This window comes from Crocodylus siamensis, chromosome 1, assembly GCF_052110815.1.
Source record: "Crocodylus siamensis isolate JL-2025a chromosome 1, ASM5211081v1, whole genome shotgun sequence".
NCBI lineage: Eukaryota > Metazoa > Chordata > Crocodylia > Crocodylidae > Crocodylus > Crocodylus siamensis.
In genome coordinates this window covers 307374253-307399792 of record NC_143395.1, presented here as the reverse complement: position 1 = coordinate 307399792, position 25540 = coordinate 307374253, and the positions used below count along the sequence as shown (strand labels likewise).

The following is a 25540-nucleotide window of genomic DNA, read 5'->3' as shown; positions in this document are numbered from 1 at the left end:
ATGCTTACTTTGTTGATTTGCTACCTTGCAGAAATCAGCAATTTGCAGTAGGTCTCTGTGTCTCTGCAAATTAGCAAGGTTCTGCTGTATTTGGAAATGAGTTTAGGACTGTTTTGTTCTAAATCAAAGAGATTTAAACATCTGTATGGAGGGAAAAAAAAAACAGTTCTCATCTCCTTCAGCCTACATAACTGGGTAAAGATGCTGGCACCTCTCATAAATATGTAGAGTGGTTTGTTTGAGCCTTCAGAGAAAAGTGCATTCAGTGTTGGCTTTTTCATATATTCTGTGCATTTATTTAGTATTGTACCCCTAATACTTCAGGATTTTTTGAAATCTTACTAATTTTTTTAAATTTTAAAATGGCTAGTTGACTTTAATCCCTTTTATTTGTAAGATATGGGTTCCTGCTGAAGTTCTGATACCTTGTTTAATTGTAAACATTAGTGTGCCACTTCTAACTGCTGCCCTGCAATGGTATCAGCTACAACAAATCTTTTGTTTTTTTATGAGGTTTCACTTTTTGAAATTTTTCAGTGAGGCTCTTCTAAAAAGATATGGTTCTGTGTTGTAATATTTTTAAAACAATAATTGTACGTAGCTCAGTGACCTACAACAAGTAACCCTTTCCCCTACAGAGCTGGTGTCAATCTGTAACCTTACTGTGAAAGATATTTGATGAATTGCATATTGATTCCAGCACTGCCTTGTGAGAATGGAAAAATGTACAATTTCTTCAAATTGCAGGGATTATAGGACAACACTTTTAGACTGTATCCAACTATAATACATCAATTGTCTTTCTGTTTACTCTTGTAATTATCTTTTAAAATATCCCTCTTTCATGTTTTTTTTATTTCTATTTGCTTTTTACCATAATCTGTTGTGTTTGTCTTTTCCTTATTTTTATGTGGTTCTTCCCCACCGTCCTTTTTGGAATTTTTAGTTTGACTTTTTGTAGTCAAATAAAATAAAATTACATAAAAACCCCCCCACATGTAGCAGCCTATACAAAAATTGTGAACATATATAGTCAACTTGCTTAAAAGAAAAAAAAAAAAAGCTTCACACTTATCTCAAGAAATTTAATATGTATCAGTTACATAGAAGTAGACACTGAGAGTAGGAGGGGTTAGACCCCAGTAAAATTATCTAGTGTTAAAACTGAAGTGACTTCTACCTCTGGATAGCTGATGCTTGTAAAATGCCATGTAGTAAAAAGCAGCCTTTAGCGTTTAAGAGGAATCTGCTTTGAAGAATTGCCATTAGCAAGTAGAACTGCTGACAGACATTAATTAAAAGGCGCAATGGGATTTAATCCCCAATCCCAACAATCACGCCTTCTGTCACGCCACACGTGCATGACAGGATGCATGATTTACGGATTGGGAATCACATCCCAATTGTGCCCTATTTACCATTGTTAGGGGAGCCTGTTTCATGATTCTGAGCTCCCTCTGCATGATGGGTAGAAAGCTTGGGTACCCAACAGTCAGCAGTTAACTACCTGGTTCTGACACTGTACAGGGGCTCAAACTGGCCCCCATGCAGTCTCTGAAGCCGATGGACAATCAGCTGATAGTCAGCCATATCGGAACTGCACCAGGGCCAGTTCCTGCTGGGCCTTACTTCATGACAATTCTCCAAATTACCCCCCCTCCCCCTTGTTTTTCTTTAATGCTAAAAAGGCTACAAAAATGTGTAATATTTTTTATGGCTGATTTTTTTCCCCCACCCCTCCCCCCTTTGTGGCATTATTAATTCCCTGAATGTGTGGCTGGGTTAATATTTATGAAATGATTAACAGACTAATTGTATTTTAAGTGTAATATCTGCCAGCGGCGTAGAGCAGATAGTAAAACCAGTAAGTTAAACTACAGCACTGTAGGCCAGTCTTTTGCCACAAATTACCCCAGGACCCTTCCTGAGTGCCAGTCCAATCCCTTTCTCCTTGCCTGATCTGCTGCTTTGCTTTTTGCTCCATCTCATCTGCTGCTTTGCTGCTTGTCCATTTCTCAGTCTGCTGTGTGCTATGCACAGTCTGCCTATGCCACTTTTGGCACCTGTGCTACAGGTTGGTCACTCCTGCACTACAGTAAGGTCCATTGCAAAAAATAAAAACAGAATTTTGCAGCATTATGTCCTGAAACTGAGCTTAAAGTGTGCAACTATGTACCAAATTAAAAATGTAAAGCTTGACTCTGTAGCTGTGCCTATTTTATACATACGTTCAGAATAAAATTAATGAATAAAAACTTCCATTGGGTCAAAAACTTTAAAATTCTGAACTCTTAAAACAACTTTCTCAGTGTTTTCGGTTTAAACCCCCCCCCCAAACAAACAAAAAATCAAAACAAAACCCCAACTTTTTAACAGTGTAATGCATGTGATCCTTTTAGCTTGTTTTGTATTTGTGGTGTTAGTAAAGAATTATCTTGGTCAGTTTTTTCTTTTTTCCTTCTACTTTTTTCTCCAGTTTAATTTATTTTGTTTTGTTGGGTCTAGTTTTTCCATTGATGAAACTGATCAATTTTTGTTGGTTTTACAAAAATATAATTTTGTTTCACAAGGACATTTTGTTGAAGGGCTGAAAAAATACTGATTCCAAAATTCAGATTTTTTACAGATTTAAATCTCAACATTTCTGTGCTGAAGTAAACCTGCTTTTAAAAATCATACCTTTTAGTCTTCTGCGGCTTATTGCCAGTTGGCAACCTCTGGTTGGAACTAAATTGTCCAGGTTGTATGTATATTTTTGTATCTTTTTTTTCTATCCTAACATAACTTCTTTGCCTTTTTTAGTTGGTCACACTTTCACAGGTACAGAATTTCTCCTACGTCAGACATTTCATCATTGCTCTGTGTTGGTAATGGATTTGAGTCAGTGCTGAAGCTAAAAATGGAACAGCCTCTAACAAAGGAGCATTTGGCACCTGTGGCCCAAAGGCTGCAGCCTGAATTAAAAATAGATATTACGGAATCATTTGCATTCGAGGCCATTTCTTTAAACTAGTATTGGCTAGGCCTGTTCTGAAATTGGCAGGCTTGGATTCAGTGATGTGTGTGGGATATCATTTTTCTGGCCTTGTAATATACTGGCAAATGGAAGGAACTTCTAAGCTTTGCAGTAATTTCATTGCTATTTTTTTTTCAAAAGAGATTGGATACTAGACAGTCTCATGGGTATGTGGAAGGAGGGAGTAATCAAAGGTTAGTTAGTAGCATGGTATGTAAAACTCTGATGTTCCCACTCCTTCCAGTTAGATAATATGGTGGAAAACTTCCTGTTCTGATGGCCCATGGAGTATCTCCCACTCTCCCACTTGCAAATGCTTGCTTGATTTTTTTATTTTTTCTTTATTTTTTTTATGAAGGTATAAAACACTTTCTGCAGTTAATGAGCAGACTTCAAATTTCTTGATCTCCAGTTAGACTCCAGTGCATGTCTATGGGACACTGAGCATATAGGATAGGTGTTTATTCTCATACTCTGCTTGGCTAGGGAAGTAGAACTATATAGAAGGCTTAGGGTATATCCTGACTACATGAGACAGATATTAAAGTACTACTACTCATTAGGATTTGGGCACAGAGTTAACCATTAACTATTTTTCCTTTTCACCAAATTCAGTATCCTGTTGTTACAAAGTGAGCCATGTTCTCACATAAGCAGCAGAGGTTTTTTCCCCCCAATTCTTTTTTCTTTCACTTGTACCTAAATGTCTGTTATTGAATAATAAAGCTTAATGTGTCAGGATTGATCTTCATTAGGTAAGCCTGTAAGACCATTATTTACTATTTGATGATAGCTTAAAGTTATATAAAGAAGGATTTCTAGCTGATATTTTAAAGAGAAGGTAAATAAATAGTTTGTTTTCATATAGCATGGATATTTTTGATTTTCCCTTTCTTCACCATCCCTCTCCTTGCTGTTATATGCTTGAGTCCTCTGTTAAGCCATATTTTCAGAATTGCCACAGTGAGCCTTTGCATGTGCCCTGTTATTGTCCAGGCACTTTTTATGCAATTGCAGCTGTGCAGGTTGTGCATGTGCAGCATTTTGCATGCCTTTGTAGGATCCCAGATTTTAAGAATGTGGATTTTTGAGTTCCAGTGATGCAAGCAAATTACAGAATGATTCTTAATTAAGATAATAAGCTGGTGATTACAATTGAGTAGTGTGGTGGGAACTATATAAAAAAATTGGAATGTGCCACATGTTCTGAATGTACTAATAAAATCTTTATTTTTGTGTGATTTGGAAGATGGTCAGTGTGTAGGTCATTTTGATCCCTTTTTTGGGAGATTATATGCCTTAGAAAGGTCACTTGGGTTTTGTGTGATAGAACTGTTAGGCATGTTTAGTTTTTTTTTTTTTTTGGTTTGTTTTTTTTCCATGCCTTGTGATCAAGAGAAGGCTTGCACTGGATGAGCTCAGCTTTGTGCCATTCTCTAGTGTTATGGATTGTGCAAGCTGTCATTTCAATGAAAACAACCCACTCCTTGGTACTCTGTCTTTGCAAATGTTGTGATGGAGTTTTGGGAGCAAGGTCTTTGAGGTCTCATGGGGTCTTGCAGCAGCCAGAATGTGCAGAAAGCAGGAGAGGGAAGAAAGGTGATTTATTAGTGCACGCGGGTATGATGGTGAGATTGGGAATTAAAATGCTTTGGTCTTGAGGTGCACTGTAAAGACGTTACTGGGCATTGCACAGACTTTCAAATCTTCAAACCACTGTACCTTTAATCCTTGCAGCATCTTTGGTGAGGTAGGTAAGTGAAAATGGCTGGGGGTAGAGATGCCCAGAAAAATGACAGTTTTTATATTTATGTAAAGAACTTTAAAGTGCTTTTTAGAAAACAGAAAATGTTGTATGTGATGATGGTAATCGGCATTTAACAGGAAAGTCAACTAAAGGAGACATGTGACCTATTTTGAATTGCTTCGAAAATATGTACACATTTAACTGAATTGTTTATCTTTGGTAACCATTTAAAGTAATTTTAAAGTGGGTCAAGTGAATCTGGCAGCTCATTTCGTTGAATAGGATGTGCAGCACAACTTCTTCATTTACTATTATATTTGTATCAATTTCCAAGGGTACAATTGGATATTGCTTAATATTTTTTTTTCTCAAGTATTTGCTATCTTTGTAATGCTATCTTCTCTGCCGCCTCCTCCCTCCCCCTTTCCCCCTTTCAAATCATGAGTATCTGTACAGGGTATGTTTTTTCCACGCTAAGGTTTTGCACACTTACTACATCATGAAAGAGAAAATGTTTAGTGATCTGTTAGTGTTTCATCTGTTTTGCCTTTTTGAACACATTAGAACTTTCTATTTATGTTCACTAAAGTTGTGCTGTATACTTTAGTTTGCCCAATTAAGAGCCAAGGCTTTCTCTGTAACATTCTGTCTGAGTGTTTTGTAGAATGGATACATTTTAATCTTTGGGTCAGGATTCATATTCCCAACAAAAGAATGAGCTCGAAAGTGGTCTCTCTGTTTCTTCAAATGAATAGAGCCATTCAGGGAATAAAACAGAATTCTGTGACACCAGTGAAAGAAACAGTGAATTCTTCATTGACATACTGAACTATTTAAAGTTACTTCATCAGGTTTGCATTTAAGCCTGAATGGCTTTTTTATCTCCTAAAACAGTACAGACTGCAGTGAATAATGCAGCCAGTACACTCTATTATAAATGTTGAAACTAGTACTAATGCAGACATCTCAAATATGAGAGAGAGAAGATAGTATGGTGCTTTACATGTATTAAAATTCGCACAACTACTCAGAGCACATCCATGCCATACTGGGTTGAAGAAAGCAGTAACAAATCAATTTTGCAGTTCCTTAAGATAATTCCCCCCCCCAGCTTTTTAAAAGAACAACTCTTTAGGACAACTTCAGAGAAGTATATTCAGTGCAAGCAGTTATTGCTAAATCAATAAGTATAAGATCATGTCCTTGTTTTATACAGTAAAGTCTAGCCTTTTAGAGAAAATGAAACCAATGAACGTTATCTTTAGGAGCCACAGAAACTGGCTGCTTCACAGAGACTTCCAATATATGCACAGTAGAAGTGAGCTGGATACGGTTGAGACTATTTTGAAGTCTCTTGAGAGGAGGTAGTTTAATATAATCAAAATGGTCTGTTGTACATTTCAGGGTATTCTAAACTATTGTGATTTATTAATGCAGGATGTAAAAAATAACGTGCCATATTCTGTAAGCTAAGTATGTTGCTAAGTAATGCTGGCATTTGTCAGTTCTAGTGGTTTCCAACCCTTGATTTGTGTGCAAGGCCTCTGAGGTTGTTTGTAACAGCTGGAAATTTAAAAGTTAAAAATAAGGTCGACAGGGAAGGCAAAGTGTGATGTTGTCTGTAGCATGTAATTTGCCTGGTATGTTGCCCACGGGCTGCTGAAGGCTTGGGACAGTTGGTCAGTTTCAGTGGTTTTCAACCAGGGTGCCAAGTAACAGTTTGATGTACAAACATCTACATGGTTTACCAGTTAAACCCAGGAATATGATATAAAAATCCATGGTGTCAAAAACATTCTGACCTATTGTGGTTTTTGAATTCTTTGAAACAGAAGCTTTACTATTATTTTCTAGAGTGAACAAATGAGTGAAATGGAGTGCTGCTAAATTTAGAAACTTTATGGAGGGGTGCCCCGAGTCTAAAAACTTGAGAAATGCTGGTCTTTTTTAAAAATGCTAATATCTTTAGATCCAAATTTAGCAGAGATAGATTTGTACTTTTGAACAAACACAATAACTATCTATTAGTTAAGACTAGGTGATTTCAGATGTCTTTAATCATTTGAGTTGAGGAGTTGCTTCTGTCCTTACTTAACTCATAATCTCCCAATCCTTTCTGAAGTGTGTAGAAGCAATAATACCTCCTAATTCTGAAAATGCTCAGAATCAATATTTAAATTCTTTAGGAAACATTTCTGCAAATTTATAATGAAACCTCCCTAGAACGCAACACTGGCATCTACAGGAAACATCTTTTTTTCTAAGTGGTAGCTAGCATAAATTTAATTGTTGATCTGTGTAGTGTTTAAAAAGCTTATTCTTGATACCTGAATTTTTAATGTACTTATTAACTCTTTGAAGTCTTCTGCTTTTTCACAGCATTAGCTGAAATGCCAATTTTGGCAAAATATTAATTGTACCGATTTATTTATTCTCAAAGTTGAATATTCTGTTGTTCATCTCACAAAATAGCAATCAATAACTGTCATCTATTGTAGGTACTACAAAATATTTTAGAAACAGAAAACGAATATGCTAAGGAACTACAGACAATGCTTTCAAACTACCTGCGACCATTACAAGCCAGTGAAAAGTATGTGAGTCTTTGTTTTAAAATTTAAAAATCTGGGGGGGGTTAAGTATAGTAGAAATGTCCATTTTACTGGCTGTACAAGTATCTGCTTAGTATTGAAATGCTAGTGTAGCCTGAAATATACAACAGAAAACTAGCTGAAGTCAGGTTCTGTTCTTGTTTTGTTTATATGGTTTTTAGTAGACACGAGTCCTGATCTCTGACTGATGTACCTATGTGCTATATACTAAGAGCACAAATAATATGTATGTATTAGTGTTGTTAAATTCATAATTTTTTTCTAAAGCAGAATTAAAAAGTCAGTTGTGGGGGAAAAGACAACACACAAAATACCTCAATTGCTTATTAAGCTTCTTTCTTTCTCTTTCCCTTCTCCCCTTCCCTCTTGGCTCCAGGTTAAATTCTATAAATACTTTGTATTTAATGGGAAACCTGGAGGAAATCAGTTCTTTCCAGCAAATGCTTGTACAGTCTTTAGAAGAGTGCACCAAGTAAGTATTATGAATGATTTCTTCAGAACTGAAACTGGCAAATTTATTTTTATTTGCATATTGTCATTTGTAATTGATGGTTTTACAGCACTGAAGCATTTGGTGTTTGGAAAGGGAGTGGAGCTGGTTCAGTGGCAATCAATTCCATGATGCATGGCTAAACTGATAATAGTATTCTTGCACTAGGACAGAAGTTGCACATAAACTGGTTTAAGTGACCAGAAACTGGTTTAAATATGTAACAGAACGTAAGTTCAACGCACACAAACCAGTTTCAAAACGGCCAAAACTGGTTTGAGATAAATGTGGTTGAATGTAGTATCAGACTTAACTGATTTGGGTCAAACTGGTTTATGGACTTCTGTCCCAGACTCCTTCCTGTTTTAAATTAACTCTCAGTCCCTCAGCATCCCAGCTTGCTTTTCAGCTCTAGGCTGGCCTGGGCTGGGAGCTTCAGAGAGCAGAGCTGGCCCTGCCCCTCTCCTCCCTTTTTCTGGAGCTTTGGCTGGCTGAGAAGGAGGTGGGAGACTCTCCCACAGCACAAACCCCAGCTGGCATCCGATCACGGTCATGCTACTCCCATGCTAGCTAATGCTGAGAGCTGTTTACGTGCGTGTATGTGCCTCCAATTTCACTGGAACACAGGCATACAGGACAGTGTCAACTTGGGGCTTTTTGGAGCTAATCAGCAGGCCAGCTGGTAATGTCCCTCTGTTCTTCCTTAAATGCTTTGTAAAAAGTTGTTTAAGAAGAGCTTGAACTGATGAGAGAGAGGCTTTGTTTTCTTGATGGTCTGATGAGCTTTGTGTTCCGATAAGCTCCCTGCTAGCTGCTGGCTTGCTGATGCCCCTCACTGCCCCCACAACAGCTCCCCCCCCCCCGCCCTGCTTGTGCTTCTTGCCCCCAGTCCACAGATTTTGCCCCCAAGCCTTGCTGGGAGGGGTCCCCAGCTGCCAAGGCTGTGGGACCAGGGACCCAAGTCTGCAGTTCCCTGCCCCCAACAGCAGGCAGCTGCAGCAAAAGCAGTATGGATCCAACTCCCCCACTGCTGCTGCCTGCTCAGACAAGGGCGAAAGCAGCTCCTGGCTACCCCCCAGCCCTTGCAAGCCCCGCTTACCTCACAGACTCTAGGAGTGAGGCTGAGCTGGGCCCCGAGCTGTAGCTGACTGAGAGTCCTAGGCCTCGCCCTTCCCCCTTCCCTATACCTCTCCCCCTCTGGGCAGGGCTAGGGGGGTCGCCTGCCCTGTTTGCAATTAGCTCTTGCAGGTCGGAGTTCAACCAGCTTGCAGAGCTCTTTGCAAAAGCAGGGCATCCACAGGTTTCTCTGATTAAAAAGGGGAAATCTGGGGTTTTCTCCATTTTTTTTCTGTTGGAAACACAAAACCCAGATCCCTGATGACGACTGCAAAAGTGGGGTGTTTGGAGTAAGTCTAGCTAAAAAGTATTGAGATTTTTTTTGACAAAACCTTTTTCCATTGAAAAATATGAGTTTATCTAAACAGAAGCTTTTTTCCACAAAGTATGCCAAACCAAACTTTAATAGGATGGATTTCTCAGGTTGCTGAGGATGGGATTTCTATTTAAAATCAGAGCATGACAGCCACTCTAGAGTAATCCATAGTCTGGCCATTTAGAACCCTGACTTTTGATGCTTGAACAAAGGTTCAAGTTCCTGCTTTGCTGTTCTCCCATATCTGATGGGAGTGCCCCAAATATTCAGTTATTGGTTATTTTGTGGTGATTTTACTGTCTTTCCTGTTAGAGTTGTTTCACTTCTGTTCCAACGTAAATATATTTATGTGAACTTGAACTTGGGTACCCCACATCCCAGGTCCCTTTGACACTTTCTGTGACCAAATTGACATTTATACATATGAAGTGGAGCAGCCTTAACAAGATAAACTGAAAGATCCGTCCCTCAGAACAGCTAGCAGGCTTGTAGTGGTCAGGTCACTCAAGGTTGTACGAGATGCAGTGACAAGCTTCTAAAGCAAAGACTTTACAAGTCTTCCATATCCCAGTCCCTGGGGCATTGGTTATTTTGAAGTGTATAATGTATTAATGTCTTGTTCTGTAATTTCTTTTGTAAAGAAATTGAGATGTTTTGAGCTTGTCCAAGTGTGGAATGGACAAACTTTTGAAATTTCAGAATTTTATGGAGAGGAAGTGCTGTTTCTTACTGTGACAGGGTGGTTGAAACACTCTGCCACAAGAATGCGAAGAGGGTCAGGAGAAGAGACTTACCGGGAGACGACAAAGAAGCCGAGCCAAGGTGGGGTAGATGCCATGTCCCAGCTGATTAAGGAAATTATCTGGGGCCGTGGCATTTCAAAGGCAAGCCCAGCAGCCAGAGTTCGAGGCTGGAACAGGGAGAGTGGCATGGCAGGAGAAAAAGGGAAAAGCCCTGCTGAAAAAGAAAAAGGAGAACAGCTGAATCGGGGAGGCAGCGAATTACACGCTGCCATAGGGAACGCAGCTGAGAAGAGGGAGAATTTAAATGGACACTGAGGAAGTGTCTGGGGTTGGTTCAGGAAGAGGGAAAGTATGTTGACACTAGAGAAGATGCCCGGAGATGATGTAAGGAGGAACTGAACCTGAGCCCCGGTTTCAAGACTTACCTGGGAAGAACTGGGGAAGAGACTGAGGGACCACTCTGCTGGTGAGTACAGTCCTGAGGGATGGAGATAACTCCTCCAGGATCCTAGAGGAAGAGAGAGACACAGACAAGATTACACCCCAAGAAGGGGTAAGTCTGCCTGACCCTGAAGGTAAGGGCAGGGTGAAATTAAGAAGCGGCTGTCTTGGGACTCTTGCAGGGGAGAATGGAGCAAGCAGCCAGCCTAGAGGAGGATCCCTCAAACAAGGAGTCTGTAAGACTAGAACCAGACCTTTCAGTCCAGTAGGCAAGTAACATCAAGCCTGGAACATCTGGTGTGGTTAGGGCAGGGTATGGGGATGGTGGAGCCCTGTGAAGATAAGGGGCCCTCCTGAGCCTTGGTTGATCCTTCTGTCTCAAAACGAGAGTTGGGTGTCTCTGTCATTAACACCAACACATGGCAGGCGATTTTGGAAGAACAGAATACTACAATTCTGGTGGGAAGACGGCCCAGTTCCAGGAGACACATCACCAACTGCTTACACTTACGTAGCTCCAATCCTAAATAATCTCTACTTCAGGATTCTTCACAGTGCCAGATTCAAATTAACATCAAGTCCACTTCTGAGGATTAAGCCCTGTTTTACTGTATTTTACTGTAAACTACTACAGTTTACCTGTTACTGTATCTTAGGTCCCTAATGTACATTACATTTTAAGATGCAAGACTAATCAGTAGGGCTGTGTGAAATGGCTGTGTTTTGATTCGGTTTCAGATTTGGCCATTTCAGAAGACAGTAATTTTTTCAGTTTTGTTTTGATTTGGCTGAATCTGTTTGGAGGTTTGGTTCTGCTGAATCTCCTCCAAATCTGTTTTGAACGGGCTGCGAGGGAAGCTTTGCACAGCCCTACTTAGCTGGGTGGGGCTGCAGGGCCAGGGGCTGCACGGTCACAGCGGGGAGCATGGGTGGCTCGTCTGGGGGAGGGCTGCTGCCCTCTGTGCAGGCGAGGAGACCCCTGCGTGGATATCTGATCCCTGTCATGATGGGTCGCGAGGCAGGGAGGCAGCACAGAGTGGCAAGCAAAGCTGCTGGTCCCTGCTGTGCAACCTGGCTTTTCAGGGAGCAGAGATCTGTTCTGGGGTCTCCTCACTGCTGCTGCCTGCCCCATGCAGCCATGCATCACCGGGGCAGTGTGGGATTGGCAGCAGCGGCAAGGAGACCCATGTGGAGCTGAGTCGCATGGCAGGGCAGCAGCATGTAGCTGTTTCCCTGCAAGCCTGGCTCTGAAAATCCAGAATTTTCTGAAACATTTCAGATGCCTCATTTCATTTTGGAGATGTTTCTGAGCCTTCTGTTTCAATTGTGATTTGGTGTTTCGGGCACTGAAATGGCCCAAAACACCTCTGAAACCAAATGACTACCAAAATTTCACACAGCCCTACTAATTACTCCTTAAGTGGCAACTGGCCACATGTGCAACTCAAGTCAAGTCTTGATAATGCAGTAAATATTTTGCTGCTCACTTGTATTAAGTCTTAAACTGAAGCTGGTACCTGTCAAAACTTAGTGGCATACAGAGTTTAAACAGCTCCCAGTACACAGGGAGTTTGGCCTTGGGCTGTGACAGCCTGGTGCTGGAATTGCCACATACTAGTAGCTGTATAAATCCCACGTACCACCCAGCTGAGTGGCACATACAGTTTTTACAGCTCCCCGTGTGCCAAGCTGATTGTCAACTGTGTTTGGGGATCAGTTTGGTTCTGGCCTCAATTGACAGTCAGCTGATTGGTTTCATCATGCTGGTGCAGGGGGAGTCTGGGCTCCCCCTGCCCTGGCAAGTAAGGTGCAACTTGGATCTAATCCCCAAATGGACATTCTGCCATGGTTATGTGAGCAGTTGTTGGGATCAAGGATTAGATCCCATCATGTTTTAAAGTGAATGTCAGTTGGTGACCTTAGTTTCACTAAATGTCTAAGAGTTGGAGATTATTATCCAGTATTGGCCACATATAATTTAGTATGTGGGTGGCTACCATGCAGCACACCAGTGGCCAGGGAATCTGCTGTTCATGGCATGTGAGCCCAGGGTGCTTAGTTAGAGAGGCACCTTAATGGAGGCAGGAGTAAAGCAAGGGAAAGATACTGCTGTGTCAGGTGTAACTGCCAAAAGCCAAGTTAACCCTTCCTTGGCCCTGTAGCTCTCACTGAATTCAGCCCTTTATTGCTTGCCACAAAACTTTGGCTGTTGTGGGGCTAGAGAAGGTCAACCTGGCTCTTGGAGGGGATGCCCCCGGTTGCAGCAGTGTTCTGTGCCTACTTTTACGCCATATGGCTATGGTCCAAATTGAGCCCCCCCTACCTCCATTTCTACACTCCAGGATGCAAGCCTTCTTCTGGGGAGGAAGGGGCATGAAAAAGCAGTTAAGAAAATACCCTAGTAGTTTGTTCTACATGTATTTTCTGAATTTCTCCAGCATCTTGAAACACCATAGTGATGAGTTGCCCTTCTTGGTTTATCTTGATGAGTTAATTGAAAAGCCTGAAAGTGGCAATATTAATATTAGTATCCAATTCATAGATTTCATAGACATTAGGGATGGAAGAGACCTTGGAAGATCATCGAGTCCAGCCCCCCACCCAAAGGGCAGGAAGTCAGCTGGGGTCATAGGATCCCAGCAAGATAAGCATCCAATTTACTCGTGAAGGTGTTCAATGTAGGTGCTTGAACCACCTCCACTGGCAGGCTGTTCCAGACCTTGGGGGCTCAGACAATAAAGAAATTCTTCCTTATGTCCAGCCTGAAATCGTCTTGCAGTAGTCTATAACCGTTCGACCTCAACATCCCTTGGGGTGCTCTGGTGAACAAATGTTTCCCCAGATACTGGTGGTCACCCCTGATTAAACTTATAGGTGGTCATCAGATCACCCTTGAGCCTGCGCTTTTCCAGGCTAAAGAATCTCATGGCCCTCAGCCTGTTGTCATAAGGTCTGTTTTTCTGACCTCTGATCATGTGCGTAGCTCTTCTATGGACTGACTCAAGCTTCTCCACATCCTTTCTGAATTGGGGAGCCCAAAACTGGACACAGTACTCCAGCTGCAGCCTCACTAAGGCCGAGTACAAGGGGAGAATGACGTCCTGGGATTTGCTTGAGAAGCATCTATGGATGCAAGCCTGCATTTTGCTTGCTTTACTAGCTGCAGCATCACATTGCCGGCTCATGTTCATCTTGTGGTCAGTGATGACCCCCCAAGTCTTTCTTCCATGCTGCTAGCCAGCATAGCACTTGCAAGCCTATAAGGATGCTGTGGAGAACCTTGCATTTTTCAGCGTTAAACATCATCAGGTTCTTGTCCGCCCATTTTCTGAGCCTGTCCAGGTCAGCCTGGATTGTTCTCCTGTCTTCTGGCGTGGATGCTTTGCCCCAAATTTTGGTGTCATCAGCAAACTTGGCCAGTCCGCTTCTGACTCCAGTGTCCACATCATTAATGAAGATGTTGAGTATGGGTCCAAGGACAGAGCCTTGGGGGACCCCACTGGTCACAGGTCACCGTGATGATTGACTTCCATCAACTACCACCCTCTGCGTCTGACCACGGAGCCAGTTTCCCAGCCAGTGGATCATGGTGGACCCAAGGCCACAATTGGCCAGTTTCACTAAGAGGTGATAATGGAATTGAAGGCTTTTTTTGAAGTCAAGATATATGACCTCAATCTCTTCTCCCTTGTCCAGGTGACAGGTCACCTGGTCATAAAAGGAAGTGAGATTGGTCCAGCAAGACCAGCCATCAACAAACCCATGCTGGTTATGTCTCAGGATGTTGCCATTGGCCAGTCCATTAGGAATGGCCTCTTTGATAATCTTTTCCGAGACCTTCCCTGGGATAGAGGTCAGATTGAGGGGCCTGTAGTTTGCTGGATCCACTTTTCTCCCTTTCTTGAAGATCAGCACCACATTGACCTTCTTCCAGTCTTCAGGCACTACACCAGAGCGCCAAGAGTTTTCAAAGATCCATGCCAGAGGCTGGGCTATGATGCTCACCAGCTCTTTGAGTATCCTGGGGTGTAGATTGTCAGGGCTGGCTGACTTGAAGGTATCCAGCCTGTCAAGGTGTTCCTTCATGAAGTCAGCATTGATGGAGGGCAGGGGATCTCCCTTACCTGGACCTCCCTATCCCATAGTGGGCATTGTTTATTAATTAATAAACAATTAATGTATTTATTCCATGATCTCAGACAGTGTCCAAATCAGTAACTGCAACAAGTCCCTTCTTCAGTTCCCCGACCCACTAGCTTACTGTGACAACCTATGGTTTTAGCAGTTTCCTGTACAAAAACAGGATATGGTGTTCCCTAATACTGATATTTTGGGTACAGTGTAAAATAATTCTTACAATAAAAAAAACAAAGGAATTGCTGAATTTAAATGAGGATAATATAAAGTAAAGATGGGGGTTTTCATTTTTCTTTAAACTTGTATAAAGCAAAATATGTGGGGCAACTCTAGTGGCTTCTAGTACCAATGCTGCTTTCTCTGTTGGTTGCCAGCCCAGTCTTGGTTATCATTCATGACTGTAGCCATTCAGCAGCATTCAAAAGAACATGATTGAACTACTAGATATCCCATTATAGTTGCTGTTTTTAGACTATCAAAAAGAATGCTTCACTCTAAATGTCAATAATAATGCCAGTTCATGTGTATGACTAAACGTAGTCATGCGATTTACTTCTATGGTAAATGCGCAGGCTGTCAATTGTGTATTATGGACCTCATGCCCTATATGCAGAGTAAATACATTTCCCTCCCCCTGCCCCATCCTAACCAAAACCGTCACACCGTTTCAGTGGAAAATATCTTGATACAGCCTAGCTCTCGCTTTGAGACTTAGACTAATTTTTATAATATAATTTCAAACTTTATAGAGATTTTTAAGACAACTTTCATATTTGTCATTTGTAAAGGATATGTTAGTCCCTTAACTTTACTAGCATGAGAAACTTATCACTTCTAAAATAATTTTTGTGTATATCACGTAGAATCATAGAATCAGTGAGTCGGAAGGGACCTAGACAGATCATTGAGTCCGACCCCCTGCCATGGGCAGGAGGGAGCCCTGGGGGTGGCAGGGGTCATAAGACCCCAGCCAGGTGCCTATCCAGTCTCCTCTTGAAGATTTCCAGGGAAGGTGAGAGCACCACCTCTCTGGGAAGCCTATTCCAGGCTCTGGCCACCCTTACAGTGAAGTAGTTCTTCCTAATATCTAACCTAAACCTGTCCTCCCTCAGCTTGTGGCCATTGCTCCTGGTGACTCCAAGGGGGGCTGTGGTGGGCAGACTTTCCCTGAGTTTCTGCTGGTGGCCCCTGATAATGTTGTAGGCAGCCACAAGATTTCCCCCCCCCTCCCCCCCCCCCCCGTGTCCTTGCGGAGACTGAAGAGATTGAGGTCCTTCAGCCTCTCCTCATAGGACTGGCCATGGAGGCCCTCAACCATACGAGTGGCCTCCTCTGGACCCTCTCCAGGTTCTCCACGTCCTTCTTGAAGTGCGGCACCCAGAACTGGACACAGTATTCCAGCTGTGGCCTGACCAGCGCTGCATAGAGGGGGAGCAAGACCTTTCTGGACCTGTTAGTGATGCCCCTGTTGATGCATGACAGGGTGTGGTTGGCTCTGCCTATTGCTTTGTCGCATTGGCGACTCATTCATCCTGGAGTCAGTCATGACTCCAAGATCCCTCTCTGCCTCTGTGCTGCCGAGAGGGTCATCCCCTAACCTATAACCATAATGCTGGTTCCCTCTCCCCAGGTGCAGCACCCTGCACTTGTCCTTGTTGAACTGCATCCTGTTCAGATCTGCCCACTTCTCCAACCTATCCAGGTCTGCCTGGATGCGGCCCCTGCCTGCCGGTGTATTCACTTTACCCACAGCTTGGTGTCATCAGCGAACCTGAACAGGGTGCTCTCCACCCCCTCGTCCAGGTCACTAATGAAGATGTTGAACTGCACTGGCCCAAGGACTAAGCCCTGGGGGACTCCGCTATCCACACCCTCCCAGGTTGACATCAACCCATCCACCACTGCCCTCTGGGTTCACCCCTGGAGCCAGTTTGCCACCCATGTGACTGTGCATTCGTCAGTGCTGCAGTCCCTCAGCTTGCCCGTGTGTGTGTGCGCGTGTGCGTGCGCGCGCATGCGCTATTTTAAATTCCTGTAATTGCTTTTCAATTGCAGTATCAAAAATATGAGGAGACACTTGTTGAAATGTCAACTTCAGAATACATTATATAAAATAACTAATCTTTATTGGATTTGAACATGCTAATTGCTAACAGCTTTGTGATCTAGTGATAGATATTAACCGTTGTTCCTTAGACAGCTAAAGGAGATAAAAATGACATGCTCACAATAATAGGTAATATATTATTCATTGTTCCTCTACAAAATAAGAGGAAAAAATACTAGTGACTGATGCGTAAAATGGAAAAGTCAAAGGGGATGGGTTACCACCCCCTCAGTCTTAATTTTCTCATGTCAGTGGGAAATGTGCAGTCTAAAATTACAATGCATCCAAAACAAATGTACAATAGAGATTCATGTCATGCTCTTTCTAGCTAGAACTATAGAATGTTTGAGGAGAAACTACAATCAACTTAATATCACTGGGTGGAAAAAGATAGTCAAAGTGTGGCAGTTGAACAGAAAACAGTATTGAGAGAGTTAAACTTTTCTTTAGCACCACTTCAGGAGTGTCCTACCTTGTGCTGCCAAACGTTTTAGTAGTGTGCTCATCTGCTGCTCAAAAATAAAAGCTTATATGTGCTTTTGAAGTACCCCTCACCCCCTTCTGTGGACGGAGACAAGCCATGAGACCTGTCTTATCATAGATGCTAGCACATCTGATATAAGGTTTCCATTTCCAAACATCAAAAGCTTAAGGGTTCATGTAAGCTTAGATGGTCCATTGGACTACTGTGGTTAAGGCATTCTAGATTCTATACCCAGTAGCATAGCTGCCTTTAACTCTCAAGCCCAAATGATGAGATATTCATTGATGACTAGGCAGCATGAAGTATGAGTCTGAAGTTAGGTTTGAATTTGCGTCTTTGCATCTAAGGGTCACTCTCTAGGTTTTCAAGTAAAGAAGTGATAGCATCTGATGCGTGATGCACACAGTCACAGCTCCTGCCATACCACATGCGTGGCATGGGTGTATTATTGCAGGATCCAGCATCAGATCCTATTATGTCTTATTGCCAGTGAGGAAGAAGGCCATTATTGTGCTTCACAGCAGGGGCAGCATTCCATGTGTGGCTGGCGAGGCTCCCAGTGAGGGCAACGCATGGAACGTGGGTCTTGCTGCAGACCCCATCAACTGACGAGGCTCCCAGCTAGGTGGAGTGTATAAAAGCTGCCTGTGCTATGAGCCTTATCAGCTGTGGGGCTTACAGTAGGTGGTACACTCCTGTGGCTGGGTGTCCTGTCTACTGATGGGGCTCCCAGGGGAGCACCTGGCCACGCATTCAGTTAATGGCATGATAAGAAAGAGCCACAAAGTTATGACGCTTCTTTTGTAGAATAACTTTGTGGATTATTGCTTGTTTTATCATGCTATTAATTGACTGAACACGTTGCTGGCTTACAATATAAGGCATGATTAACTGCTTAATCATGCCGTAAGTATAACATGTAGGTGGGGCCTAAGTGAGATGCCTTTAACTTTTCTGCCATATTCCTCTTCTGATCATATTCCCTGCTCAGGTGTTTAAATTATTTTCTCATCTATTTGGATGTTTTGGGGTTTTTTTCCCTCTGACTTCATAGTCTATTTTTTAAAATATTGCTTTCTGTTTAATTGCAAGAATTTAAACTGAAGCTTTGCAAGTTGCTGCATAGCCTATAGAATGCCAACAGGGAAGCAGGTTCTGGTACGCTGCTCTTCTGTTGAGTTGTCCCCTTGGTAGGTGCGTTGTAACTTTCTATACAGGATTTAAGCTGTTTGTGGAGTTGATCCAAGGTAAATCAAGTGTGCAATACTAGCTCTAGTTTAGAAGTATTATGGAAGGTTAGGGATGGGCCAGAAATCCTGTAAGGGATACCACAAGGATAGCCAGCACTTTCTCAAACTGTTGTAATATGCAGCCCTTCCTCCAAAAAGAATAGCTGGGGAGGGAGGAGTCCTGTTACAATAACCTCATGAAAATGGCTGCTAGCTCTGCAATTTGCCTGAGAAATTAGCTGGCTGCTGCTTCAGTTTGGGTAGACCTGTAGTGATTGGGTATAGTAATAAGTAGGGATCCTGATTTTGTCTGATAAAATAAAAATAAAATTGGGGAGATGAGATTGTGGGGGAAGGAGAGAGTTGAAGTACAAACCTATTTCATCTTGTTTGAATACCTGAAAATGTACAGCTGTTGTTGCATGCCTTTATCTTTGCCTTATAACTAACTCGCCACGAGGCACAGGACAAAAATCCATCCATCTTTTCCGTTAACGCTTTTCTAAAGCCGAGTGGAATAGGATGTCAATAAGATACGCAGATACCACTTAACTACTTGTCCCTACATGTCCATGTTGTGGTTTCACAGCTCATCAGAGTATGTATGAAAGAAGAGGAAATATCGTATTACAAAGATCTACACAATCTATTCCGACATCATTTTGGGTAGGATTTCTTTTACCATGTAATAAGGCTTCAGTTTGCTGCAATTGGTGGTTGCATTTTCTTGAAGAAGGGATCAGATGTCAAGAGTTTGGTCTGCACTAGTGTGGCTGAATTTTTTGTGGTATTCTGTTCCTATTGAAAACAAACTTAAGGAAGTGGGTAATGTTTTTGATTAAATACAATCTGTAAGTAATTTATTGAGGCAGGATAGGAATGTTATCTTGTTGGAACTTGCTATACCCCAGTAACTGACTGATTGCTAAAAGTGTTTAGCAATAGGACCTCTTTTGATTACTGCTGAAAGGTTTAACTGGTTCAATTAAGACAGAATTGTTCTCACCTCTATTATATACAAGTATTCTGAACACAGTGAAAATAGTATAGTTCTTCTCATGGTAGGTGCTAAACTATTATCGACAGTGGTCAACTGGAGTCCTGTGGCTGTAAACCAGTGATTCTTAACCAGGGTGCCACACTGTGTTAGCACTGTTAAGTTTACAAACATGATTCACAGGATGACCCCAGAGATTTTAAATAGAAATCCAGAGTTGTGGTCTTTCTGAGTTCTCTGCAACAGAAAAGCTACTCTGTTACTTTTCTATAGGCAAAGAAAGAGTGAAAACTAAGGGCTGACATTTTCCCAGAGGACCTTCAAGTTTAAAAAGGTTGAGAATCACTGTGGGAAGGAGACATCTCATTTATCCTAGGAGCAAGCCTTTTGTCCCAGGATTGTTCAGACTTGCACATCCATTGTCCCACTTCAAGTGTCTCTGCAGTATGTTGCATAAAATGTGCTAACATTTGTGTATGCATCCCACTGTAAATATTTATGGTTATGGCTGCACTAATGAAGATTGTTTTGGCTGATACTGATGGCCGATTATTAACCAGCCATATTGGCTGATACCAATCTGATTGCCAATATGCAGCCTGTCAGTTTGGAGAGGAGTGTCCGGCCAGTAAGTCTGTGTGTGGGTGAGGGTGGGGGTAGGGGTAAGGGGCATATCAAGGTCTCCATGGTGAATTGGGGCAGGGGCAGGTGCTGCCCAGTAGGGGTGGGGCATGGGATTGAGATGCAGGTAGCTTATTTGGGGAGGGGGTGGGATAATGTGGAGGGGGTAGCTACTGCTGCTGTGCACATCTCAGGGGAGACATGGGGGGCATGTGCTCCTGGGATTTGTGCGTGGGGCGAGGGCAGGTTGTGGGCTTGGGCCGGGGGGCTGCACTTGGGGTGGGCAGCAGTGGCACTGAGACTGGGTGGGGGCGAGGAGAGAAGCTGTGGGTGGGCTTACAGCAACCCCAAATTCATCATACCTCCCTGGCAACCCCACCTCAGTGCTGCTACCTGCTCCAGCCAAAAATATCAGTTAAGTGGGGAATAACATTTAAAGGGACAGCAGTCTTTGCTCTAGTATTTACAACCTCAGATAGGCAAGGTGAACAAAAAGTTTATAAGAAATTCTCAAGGAAGAAAAGATCGTGGAAGCTAGGGATGGTCCTCAAGGAGAACTATACAACATTGGCCAGAACTTTTAGGGAATGATCAGGAAAGCCAAGGTGCTGACGGAGTTTAGGTTAGCTATGGGAGTCAAGGACAATAAGAAGTCCTTCTTTAGGTATGTAGGTGGTAGAAAAAAAACAAATGGAAGTATGGGACCTCTGCTTAACACCTCGGGACAGTTGGTAACCAACTTCAGGAAAAAACTGAACTCCTGAATGCCCACTTTGTTTCAGTATTTTACCAGAACATAGGGAAAGTCAAGTGAGATAAGGCTTATAGGAGACATGCCAGGACTGACAGCCTCCCCGCTGTGGATGCTGAGTGGGTGCAATACCAGTTAGAAAAGCTAGACATGTATAAGTCAGCAGGACCAGATGGACTCACAGTTCACAGTTAGGGCGGCTAGGATCTGGAACCAACTTCCAAAGGAAGTGGTGCTGGCTCCTACCCTGGGGGTCTTTAAGAGGAGGCTTGATGCCTACCTAGCTGGGATCATTTGGGCCCAGTTTTTTCTCCTGGCCAGGCAGAGGGTCGGGCTTGAAGATCTACAAGGTCCTTTTCTGACCCTACTTCTGTGATGATTCGGAGCTGGCTGAGGTCATCGCAGAACCGCTGGCAAAGCTCTTTCAGAATTCATGGTGCACAGGGGAAATCCCTGAGAACTGGAAGAGGGCCAACGTTGTGCCCAACTTCAAGAAGAGGAAAAGGGAGGATTCAGGTAACTATAGGTTCAGCCCAACTTCCATCCCAGGGAAAATCTTGGAAAAGCTCATCAAAGAATCTGTGCAGTGTGCTCGCAGAAGGTAAGATTCTGAATGACAGCCAGCAAGGCTTTGTCGTGGGTAGGTTTTGTCTTGCCAATCTCATCTCCTTCTACGACCAGGTCTCTCGCCATGTGGACACAGGAGACATGGTAGATGTTATATACCTAGACTTCCAAAAGGCTTTGATCTAGTATCCCATGATATCCTTGTGGGAAAACTGGAACATGGTTGACTCAGCTGCTTGATGGTTTAGTGGGTGGGAAACTGGCTACACAGTAGAACCCAGAGAGTTCTCATGAACAGATCTGTGTTGTCCTGGTGTGAAGTGGCCAGTGGTGTCCCTCAGGGGTCCATGCTTGGACCAGTGCTTTTCAACATCTTCATCAGTGATTTGGATGGGGGAGTGAAAAGCTCTCTTGCCAAGTTTGCGGATGACACCAAGTTATGGGGCAGTTTGGTCATACCAGAAGATAGGTTGCCAGATACAGGCAGACCTGGACAGGTGCAAGAGTTGGGCAGACCGGAACCAGATGAAGTTTAACACTTCCAAGTGTAAGGTGTTCCATCTGTAGACAACCTTCAACGTATATATAGGCTTGGTGGTGACAGTGTAACTTGCACCGCAGCCGAAAGGGGTAATGATTGACCATTGTATGCATATGAGCCATCAGTGCAAGGTGGTGGTCAGCAGGGCAAACAACACGCCAGCGTACATCAATGAGTGCATGTAGTGTCAAACTAAGGAAGTGATACTCCCGCTGTACTCCACACTGGTGAGACCACAGCTGGAGTACTTGTGTCCAGTTCTGGGTGCCACCCTTCAATAAGGATGTGGAAAAACTTGAGCAGGTCCAGGAAGGAGCCACCCATATGATCAGGGATTTTGCAAGGCAAGCCATATGAGGAAAGGCTGAGGGACCTGGGCCTCTTTAGCCTAAATGAGAGAAGGTTGAGAGGGGACTTGAGGAGGAGTGTCTTACCACTATCAGAGGAGTGCATCAGGAGTTCAGTGAGCAACTGTTCACTAGGCCACCCCTGGGAATGACCAGGACCAATGGATACAAACTCCTGGAAGGCTGCTTCTGGCTTACTACTAGGAAAAACTCCTTCACAGTCAGGGTGTCCAGACTTTGGAATAAGCTCCCTCCAGAGGTGGTGCGGTCACCTTCCTTGGAGGTTTTCAAGAGGAGACTAAATAGTCACTTTGCTGGGGTCACCTAACCCCAGTTGTCTTCCTGCCTAGAGTTGTGGGGCTGGACCCGATGATCTTCAAGGTCCCTTCCAGCCCCTAACAATCTGAATCTATGAATATGTTGGGTGAGCAAAGTAAGAATGGCTACTAAAAGAAGTGAACCAAGAGCTGAAGATAAGCTCATCGTATAATCCTAATGAAAAGCTTTGCTCCATTTGTGGTATCCATTAGTTTTTAGTACCAGTTCAGAGCAAACTAGTTATTACCAAGCTTACTTTGCAGGTCAGTTTTCTTTCTTGTGTGTGACAGATATCTACAAGATCATCATTATATAGATTTATACATTATGTAAATAGTACACTAAAAGTCATCTACTTGCCTTCAAGTGAAATTAGAAATCACTTTTGTCTAAGTGTGACTTGTTCTTGCTGTTCATTTTGTCCTTAAAGTGTTGCTATCTTTTAAATCTTCCCTTATGTTTCTTCATCTCAGGCTGCCTGAAGCTCAGCAGAGAGTTGGAGGATGTTTTCTCAGTCTCATGCCACAGATGAAAAGCTTGTACCTTGCATACTGTGCCAACCATCCGTCAGCAGTAAACGTTCTCACAGAACACAGGTACGTTAGTTGCATTCAATTAAAACTGACATGCACAAGTGGTTAAATGTCGCAAATATATTCTGTACGTGTGTGTCAGTTAAAGAAAAGTTTAAGTATACTTCAAAAAATCACATAGGCTTTTCTTTTGCAAGTACACAGTAGCCCAGTGGTACCCAACCTTTTGGCCTGTGAGCTGATTGAATGGTATGGGGTTGGTCTGTGGGCTAGTTCCAGTCCGTGGGCCCCATCTGGTGTACGAGGCTAGTCTGATGCTTGGCCCTCGCCCTGTGCACCAAATCAGGCCCATGGTTGCAGCTCCATGTGCCATACTGGGCTCCCCACCAGATCATGGCTGTGCCTCTGCATGCAGGACCATGTCATCTGGCCTGCAGGGCTTGGAACTTCCATTTGGGGGAGAGATGACAGTGTTAATTGTAACTGCTCCCCACTGCCAAATTTCTAGATATGTGGAGGTCTGTAGGCAGGATGATCTGGCTCTGTGGGATGGTTTTGGCCCATGGATGTGAGGTTGAGCACCACTGTTGTAGCCTTTGAAAATGTGATAGAAGCTATAGTATACATGATGCTTGTTTTGAGACCACCTAAATGAACTGCTGTTTTTGTAAATTGTGGCATAATCCATTATTAGATAATTACAACCTGCCACTTATCATTTAGTCTTTAAAAATAACTTATCCTATAGTCTTTAAGAGGCTGAACACAAATGCAGGGGTGGAATCTTACTTCAGATATGTAAGTATGTATGATCACATATATTGAAAAACTTATTTTCACAGGTGTGTGAAATGCAGTCTTTCAAGACAGTGACCTGATTTATCAATGTATTTATGTACCACCCTTCCCAGGAAAGGCTCAGAGTAGCTCACAGTAGAACAGCAGAACTTACAAAACAGGAAAGCAAACAGGAGAACAAAACTTAAAAGGCAAATAGAATAACAACATAAAGTAAAACCCACCCGAACCATATAATGGTTCAGGTGGGTCCGTAAAATAGAAACCACCTGAACCAACGGGAGAGGAAATCGCTAGCACGCTTACAGGCTGGGAAGGGGCCTTCTCAGCAGCACAGCAGCAGAAAAGAATCTCAGAGTCATTGTTGACACCAAGATGAACATGAGTCATCAAGGTGATGAAGTGATCAGTAAAGCTAACTGCAGTTTACCATGCATTAACAGGTGTGTGACAAACATGTCCAGAGAGGTGATACTTCCCCTGGTCAGGCTGCAGTTGGAATGCTGTGTCCGGTTTTGGGTGCCACACTTCAAGAGAGATGTGGATAACCTTGAGAGGGTTCAGAGGAGGGCCACTCGTATGGTTAGGGGCCTGCAGGCAAAGCCCTGCAAGGAGAGATTGAGGGCCCTGGATCTCTTCAGCCTCCGCAAGAGAAGGCTGAGAGGTGATCTTCTGGCTGCCTAAAGATTGACCGGGGGGGGCAGCAAGGAATAGGAGATGCTCTGTTTACCAGTGCACCCCTTGGGGTAACTGGGGCAGTGGCCACGGACTGATAGAGAGCAGTTTTAGGTTAGACATCAGGAAGAACTTCTTTATGGTAAGGGTTGCCAGAATTTGGAATAGGCTTTCAAGGAAGGTGGTGCTCTGCCACCTTGGGGGTCTTTAAGAGGAGGTGAGACATGCACCTGGCTGGGGTCATATGAACCCAGCCCTCTTTCCTGCCCAGAGCAGAGGGTTGGACTTGATGATCTGCTAAGATCCCTTCTGACCCAAGCATCTCTGAATAACCCAGCCTAGCTTCGATTGCTAAATTTCGGCCAAAATAGGAAAATCTTAATACAGCCCTGGACTTTGGCAGGCCTTATGGGGGAGACAGTTTGAGCTGAAGAATGACTGCTGAATGACTTCCCACATGTTTATGCTATCTGTGTTTTGATGGTACTTGCAGGAAGTTGCTTTTGGTTGACCTTAGGGATTGCAGTGCATATTGATGTCAAAATGTTGGTTGTGAGAAATAAGTATTCCTCTTGTTCACTCAAACTCCACACTCTTGTGGTAGCTTGGTTCTATAGATATTTAGGACTTCACTCTTGTAATACACCTATAGAGAAGGAAGGAAAGGTGGGGGTGTGGCACTCTGTCAAGGAACAATACACGTCCTCTGCCAGCAAAATGGGGTCAGAGGGGCAAGCTGAAGTGCTCTGGGTCAAGATACAAGGGGGCTGTGGGGAGAGGGATTTAACGGTGGGGTCTACTACAGACCCCCCGACCAAGGGGAGGAGCTGGACCGGGAATTTTCGGGCCAGCTTGCAGAGGCACTTAAGGCGAAGGATGTAGTTGTCATGGGTGATTTTAAATTACCTGGACATCTGCTGGGAGGAACAGTCAGCCAGGTCGGACCGTTCCAGG

The 25540-nt window shown here is 43.2% G+C and overlaps 1 protein-coding gene across 3 annotated transcripts in view; it reads left to right on the top strand.

The window, feature by feature from the left end:
* ARHGEF7 (Rho guanine nucleotide exchange factor 7) overlaps nt 1–25540 on the top strand; it is a 182107-nt gene that overhangs the window by 92987 nt on the left and 63580 nt on the right. For 2 of the 3 annotated variants that reach the window (XM_090022132.1, XM_090022123.1), the window contains exons 7-9: nt 7262–7356; nt 7752–7847; nt 23054–23176. In XM_090022132.1, coding sequence (XP_089878258.1) covers nt 7262–7356; nt 7752–7847; nt 23054–23176 — 314 coding nt within the window. Of the gene's footprint in view, nt 1–4549; nt 4623–7261; nt 7357–7751; nt 7848–23053; nt 23177–25540 lie in introns of those variants that run through there. The other variant, XM_090022142.1, reaches the window with a different exon arrangement.